This window comes from Chlamydotis macqueenii, chromosome 1 (genome assembly GCF_036417535.1).
Source record: "Chlamydotis macqueenii isolate bChlMac1 chromosome 1, bChlMac1.mat, whole genome shotgun sequence".
In the NCBI taxonomy this organism is placed as follows: Eukaryota; Metazoa; Chordata; class Aves; order Otidiformes; family Otididae; genus Chlamydotis; species Chlamydotis macqueenii.
Window position 1 is genome coordinate 92,527,477 of NC_141556.1, and position 7,094 is coordinate 92,534,570.

General features: G+C 44.9%; 1 protein-coding gene across 1 annotated transcript; it reads left to right on the forward strand.

The window, feature by feature from the left end:
- The first annotated feature begins 451 nt into the window (after window positions 1–451).
- Window positions 452–4,755, forward strand: LOC104486118 (cell surface glycoprotein CD200 receptor 1-B-like). Its single transcript, XM_086750603.1, has 5 exons — window positions 452–590; window positions 1,805–2,110; window positions 2,724–2,975; window positions 3,797–3,915; window positions 4,690–4,755. Exons 1-5 carry the CDS (start codon window positions 452–454, stop codon window positions 4,753–4,755), a joined length of 882 nt encoding a protein of 293 aa, XP_086606729.1.
- Window positions 4,756–7,094: the final 2,339 nt, after the last annotated feature.

The following is a 7,094-nucleotide window of genomic DNA, read 5'->3' on the forward strand; positions in this document are numbered from 1 at the left end:
TGTGAAGACAGACAGAGAGTTGGGGCTGTTCAGCCTGGAAAAGAGAAGGCTCCGGGGAGACCTTATAGTGGCTTTCCAGTAAAAAATTATCTCAATTCCAGCCAAAACCAGGACAGCTATAATACCTACAGGTTCTATGGCTGAAACTACGGTATGTCTCACACTGCAGGGATCTAAATGTAATCTTTGTATCTTGGACCTGCCTCTAAACATGAGAGGTGGTTGTTGCACTGAACCGCCAAACCACACAGCACTTGAAGCAGAAGCTGCATTGACCAAGGTGCAAGTAGCTGTCTGAAATTGTTTGACAATGCCTCTCTGTTAACCCATTCTCAGCAGAGGAAACTTTGTGCTAGGAAGAACCACCACCACCTCTTCGTAGCTACACTGCAGGGCCCTCAGGGGTACAGGAAAAGCAGTGACTTTGGCTGTTGAGGATCACTGGCAGCAGATGATGGGGAGCTCACAGCAAGCTGGGTGGTGCAAGAAATCCACATCACCCATAAATGCAAGAGCTACTTTGAAAGTTGTCAGGAAGACCATATACACCGCTGTCGTGCTCACCATTGCTGCGCTCACAGGAGCTACAGGTACTTCTAATGGTACTGTGGTACCAACTCTCTGTTAAAGGCATAGGAGGAAAAGGCACCATATCAGCATGGTGTTTACTCAATCCTTCTTTGGGAAAGGAAAAAAATCTAGGGGAAGGGATCCTTACAAGTTGCTAAAGGGACTCCTTGATGGAAAACCAATAACCTGCAAATCAAAGTATTTCTAGCTGCAACTAGATCTTTACAGTTGTCAACCACTAAGATGTTGAACTTGGGCTTTTCAATGATTTAATGAAAACTGGTAATGTTTTTTTCTTGCAGGATGATCTTTTTCGTTATAATTAACAGATTTATTAAAAACGTATTTGATGGGAAGTTTTCTGATCAGTCTGAGCACCCTATCAAGCTTTACTCTCAGGTATCACTGACTTGTCCTGACAAATGAAGTATATTGGGATTTTACAACACTAGATTCAGATGGAAGTTTTAATAACACTTAATGGGAAGGTTCTTTCCCCTTTCCAAACTCAATTATATACTTAGAAAAGCTAATGCCAAAAATATGTGATGTGAAAATGCAGCAATAACCCTTCTCCTCCCTAACCTACATTAATTATGCAAATTCTTGTTTGTTTTTCTTGTTTGTTCTTCTTAGGACAGGTGAGGCAGATCTTTAGTCTATCAGGGATCTCTACATCTAACAACAAGCAGGAATCTCTTGTCTTTCCAGTTAAATGTCATACTCCTCTACTATTTAATCTGTCACCACTATAATCAGGGAAATTGGTTCATATGAGCTTTGGCATGGCTGAGCAGAAGTTACGACCTGTGCTTGACTTGATTAGGAGGGCTGTTAACATCCAGCACAAAAGCGGGGTGAATGTCTTCAAACATTCATTTTTCTGCTGTACTGGGCAGTGATGCTGAGGGAAAAGCAACCTGAGAGATCTCCCCATACAGATGGGCTCTGCAGCTCATTCAGACTCTGCTTCCCAGTCATATTTTTTATCCACTGTCCTAGGGAAAGGACCATACAGAGGGAGGGAGTGAAAACAAGGACCAGTGTATACAAACACAGCCATGAATTTGGAGATCTGTTCCTGCCCAAGAAGAGAGGCTGGCACAGAAGGGCCTTGTGCCAGCACGTGACAGTGCAGTCATTTCTCTGTGAAGCACAGACCAGAACTCCAAGGCTATGAGCGACATCCCTGTGCACATCCTCACATGTCCTTCTGCTTCTTTCTCTCCTTCAGGAAACAGAGTGTCAGCAACGATAGGTAACAGCTGTGTGCTCACCTGCCCTCCCAAATCAAATATAACCATGGTAACGTGGAAAATAAGCCCCACAGCTGGAGGCCCCTGCACCTTGGGATACAGGGCTGATCAGAACAAGACAGACAGCACAAACTGCAGTGGCAGCACAAACTGGAGATTCAGACCAGACTGGGATCCTGCCCTTGAGATACAGCAAGTGGGAAGAGCCCATGAGGGAAACTACACCTGTGAAGTAGTAGCAACAGAAGGGAATTCACAGAAGACATACCACCTGACTGTGCTGGGTAAGGGATCCTTCCTCATTTTACAGATCTCCAAAGGACCCTGTCTGGGCCTGGACATACAAAGCTCCTCTCCTCGAGCACTGGGGGATATACTAATCCAATATTCTAACAGAGGATTCTGAATATGCATCTGGTTGTCTTGTAGAATCAATCATTAATACAATAATTTAAGAGAACTAACGCACGTGAGAGTAACACTCCCGAGTGCTGAGATATCAAACACAGGATGCTCTTATCCAGACAGTAGGAACAAACTCATTTCCTCTTATGCTGACATTCAGATACATTTTAAACCACAGTTACAATGGCTGCTTAGGACAAAAGTCTAATTCAGCCCTGTGTTTGGGATAATTCCCTACCGCAGTGTCCAGGGATACCTCCTCCAATGGTATGTGGCTGTGGCAACTCACCTCAATGGGGGAGAGTTGTCCAAAAGGAAAAGAGAGGCACAGTCTCTGTCTTTTGTGCTTTGGCTCATGTCACTGTAATGGGATGGCACCTCCAACCTTATTCTCCTCTTTTCACTGTGTTCATTTTGGGGAGAGAACAAGAATATCCTATCCCAACTGTGGCAAACTAATGTCCTGTATCTCCCCTTCCTGATGCTTTGCAGTTCCCCCCAGGCTGACTCTGTACTGCGATGATCACGGGAACCCCGTGTGCGAGGCAGCGGCAGGGAAGCCGGCTGCTCAGATCTCATGGGTCCCAGAGAGCAACTCCACCCCCAAGGAAGAAGGCCATGACAAGGGGACAGTGACCGTTCTCAGCAAGTTCATAGCACATAACACCGATACAACCAATACAACCTGCATTGTGTCCCACCCAGCTGGGAACCAGAGCAAGTCCATAGCCTGCCGTCCCTCAGGTAAGCTTCCCTTTGTGCATTTGGCATTCAAAACCCCAGTTAGCCCTCTCTTCATGCACCAAGATAAACATCAGTGGCACTGGCAGGACCGCAGCAGGAATGGTGCAGCTGAGCTGTAGTTTCCAGTGAGATATTTGTCAGGAGAGGGAAGGATAAACGAAAGTGTTGTCAGAACTGCAGGGTCCTTTGTGTAATTCTAGGAAAGGAGATGGATGGAGTGGTCTTCCCTTTCACAGATAGGTCTAAATGGAAAGGCAGGATTATTCAGAAGTTCATGACACACAAAGATGTCAATGGTATGATGTCTGTATTGTAATACAGTGGTACCATTACGTCTTGATAATTGTTAGGTTACGGGAAGGTTGGGTTATAGGTACAGGATTGACAGGAAGACTGAAAGCCAACTTACAGCTTCCAAAGACCATCTGGTAAGTGAAGGCTTTAGGTGGTGAAGTTCAAGACGTTGCAGGGAAGTTGCGTGCAACCGTATGTACTTCACTGAAGTACTTGGTTGGAAGAGAATCAGAGCTAAAATTTGGGGGGATACAGATGCAGGGCCTGCAGCTGGACTGTGGGAAGTGGTGGGGAGGAGGAGATCTAATTAGTGCCCTTACAACAAAGGACACAGCTTGTCATCTAGGGCAGAGGGGGGCATTGTTTGTTCCCAGTTCTGTGCCAGGAGCTGTATTCCACCTACCTTAGGTCATCCTCCAAAGCACAGCACAAAGAGACCGTTGTCTAGAAGATGCTGTCCTGACAGAGCCACAGGGTAAACAAATGGTCTGAGAGATGTACCTAAAATAGCAGCTCTGTCTCTTTAGAGAACAGTATGTGGTTTCTTCACTGTGTCATCAGCCTTGCTAGTCTCCTGGGCCTCCTCTTCCTGCTTGCTGTTCTTCGTCTCTACATCTTCTGTCATAACAGGTATGTATGGGACTTGGTACAAACAAACCCCTTTTGCCAGTCCTGGGGAAGTTTTGAAGAGCTTCTGGTGCTATTTCATGTCCTGCATGGTCACCTCAGTCTGTCACAAACACGCCACTTCAGCACACGTTCCTGGAGCTGTGGCCAAGGTCTATAACCCCACAGCTGGGGCAGAGTGGGAGGGAGTCCATACAGGAGTGTTAGGGACCTTCTTCCTGCTGCCATACTTCTTTCAGAAGCAAAAATACAAAGGCAATGGTTAGTTTTTTCCACTCAGCTGAATGATCTGAACAAATTTTGCCAGCCTATGGAGATTAAAGAGGCAGAAAAATATGTTTCTGAGCTTGGAGCTGCACTTCTAGTCCATTTTGTCCTACTCAAGGACAGAAGGCAGGGCAAATGTAGAAATGCAGGAAGCATTGCATGAGAGCAGAACAGGTTTGCTGTTGTGACTGCTCAGTTCTAGCAGCAGTCTGGCAGGTTGGCTGATTACTCTGTCCCTTTTCTGTCACAAGGTGCAATTGCTGCCCAGAATTACAGTACGAACAGCTACAACTAACTACTGCATTCAAGTCCCTTGAGCTCCATGCTTTGCCGGGCTCTATGTTTGGTGCTGGCTGGAATATGGCCACCTCTGATCATGCTCATGTGATATTACAAACATAAAGCCTTATGGTCTTTTGTTTCCCTACCACATAAAGGGGAGGAATTCTGACATTCCTAGAGCCCAAAATCGCATTCCCAAAATCACGTCATTCTCACACTTACTTATTGGTGTCTTGTTTCCTAGGACAATGAGAAACCAGTAGAAGCCAAGCCATCTTCCATCTGCGGAGCCGTCTGGGCCTATCTCTAACTCGGCACCTGAGCAGAGATGAAAGAAACTCCCAGTATGCCTCAGTCAGCAATGTGACGTGCAGCAGGGACTCACCAGTACCAAAGTGTTCAGGAGAAAGAAGCAAACATCTGCAATGCAGCTGGTGTAACTGCGCAGAAACATGACATGCAGGGCAGATCCTACCTGATCCTTGTCAGCTCTGTCTTCCATCATCTCTCCAGTGCAACTGTAGATGCTGTTATCACTCGTGCAAGTATCAATTTTTTTTTATAAAACCAAATCTAACATATATGCAATAGGAAATTAATTCATTTTGTATAAAATGAGGCCACTTCATTTCAAATACATTGTATCCTAGTATTTCAGTCTCATTTCTTACAGAATTAAAATAAATCAGAAGAAATTTTTTTTTTGCGTACTAATGAGCAGCAACTTTCCCAGGATGATTGTACAGGACTGAAGCTAAATTTGAGCAACTCTCATTTTCACTGTAAGAATTTTAAAGTGCTTCACTAATGGCTACCAAAAAAAAAAGGGAGAGAGAGAATATTTGAGCTTGAGCAGTTATTGCTACATGAAGTACAGAAACTACTACAATCCCGAGATCCAAGCCTCACACTCATTTACCTCTTTGCATAATCCAGAGAGCTGCAGTGCACAGAACACAGCTCTCTAATACTAATTTCATTAAGTAGATCATACTGGTCCTATCACAACGGAGCTCTGCAGTTTAACCTTTCATTTGAGGACATGGACCAGTTGGAGAGGGTCCAGAGGAGGGCCATAAAGACAATCAGAGGGCTGGAGCACCTCTCCTATGAGGACAGGCTGAGGGTGTTTGGGCTGTTCAGTGTGGAGAAGTCTCTGGAGAGACCTTATAGCAGCCTTCCAGTACCTAAAGGGAGGGACTTTTGACAAGGACATGTAGTGATAGGACAAGGAGTAATGGCTTTAAAGTGGAAGAGGGTAGACTAAGATTAGATATAAGGAAGAAATTCTTTACTATGACGGTGATGAGGCACTGGAACAGGCTGCCCAGAGAAGCTGTGGATGCGCCATCCCTGGAAGTGTTCCAGGCCAGGTCAGATGGGGCTTTGAGCAACCTGGTCCAGTAGAAGGAGTCCCTGCCTAGGGCAGGGGTGTTGGAACTGGATGATCTTCAAGATCCCTTCTAATCCAAACCATTCTATGATGAGATACTGCTACTACTAAGCCTCTAAACATATCTATGCCTCTTCATCATTTCTTAACTTCTATTCTGAATAGATATTACTAGACTTCAATATTACTATGCACTCAAAATTTCTTTGGGACCACAGGTATTTCAGACCCACCTCACTCCCCCATGCTCAGCAGAAATCCACATCTCGTTGTTACTGTACAGAGGACTCTGCTTCAAGCTGTAATACATCTGGAGACCTTTTCCACTTGCTACAGTCATTCAATTTGCTAAATCTTTGCAATGAGATGTTAATGACGTTCCTGTAAGATGTCAGCTTATGTAAGGGCAAAAGTGGGAAGGGACTGCAGGAGCACCTTTGCTAGGCATGCTACCCTGTGTTTGTGCATTTCACATGCCCAGGTTACAGAGCTATTAGACCACCTTCCTACACTCTTCACAACCCTTCCAATCCCAGACTAAGTCTTTTCTTGTCATTTTTTCTTTTCTTTCCTTTTTTTTTTTTTCTCCACGTTAGCTATTCAAGTGTTTATTTAATTTATTTGAGTATCAGTTACACAGATCTCTAGCAAGCTGGGCTTAGAATTGCAGCATTAGTATGTTACAGAGAAGGTAAAACAGAAGCCAAGGTACTGAAGTCCTCTAGGTGTTGGGGGCTCTTTGCGGGGGGCAAGCCTGCACAAGTGTCCACAAACCTCAGCTGTTCTGAGGGCATCAATGAATCTCAGCCAGATTTATTTGCTTTATTGTAGGGCCTTGTGCACACAGATTGGGTTTAAGGCTGACAAGATAGGGTGATCACCCAGACCCCCAGGCCAGAAGAATACCTGTCTAAGGCTGAGTTAGATACCATTGTAAGTGCAGGGAGGAGGAGAGGCTAGAGAACAGGGAGCTCCACGGCTTCCACAAAACCAGAATATGATCCTGATCTTTGTTGTTCATTCACTGCTTCTACCCATGACTGACCACATCTCAAGCTTTGTGAGCCTCGTTTCTCATCTGAACCAGCTACTGAAGGAGCCAGGGACAAAACTTCACCTAAACTTCAGTAATAATAAAAACAAACAAACAAAAAAATCAAGCTTTTCAATGTCAGCACGCTAACATATAGAACAGTTATCTAGCTTTATACAGAGAAGAAAATGCCATGTCACCACACTCCCTCCCTTGTGCAGCT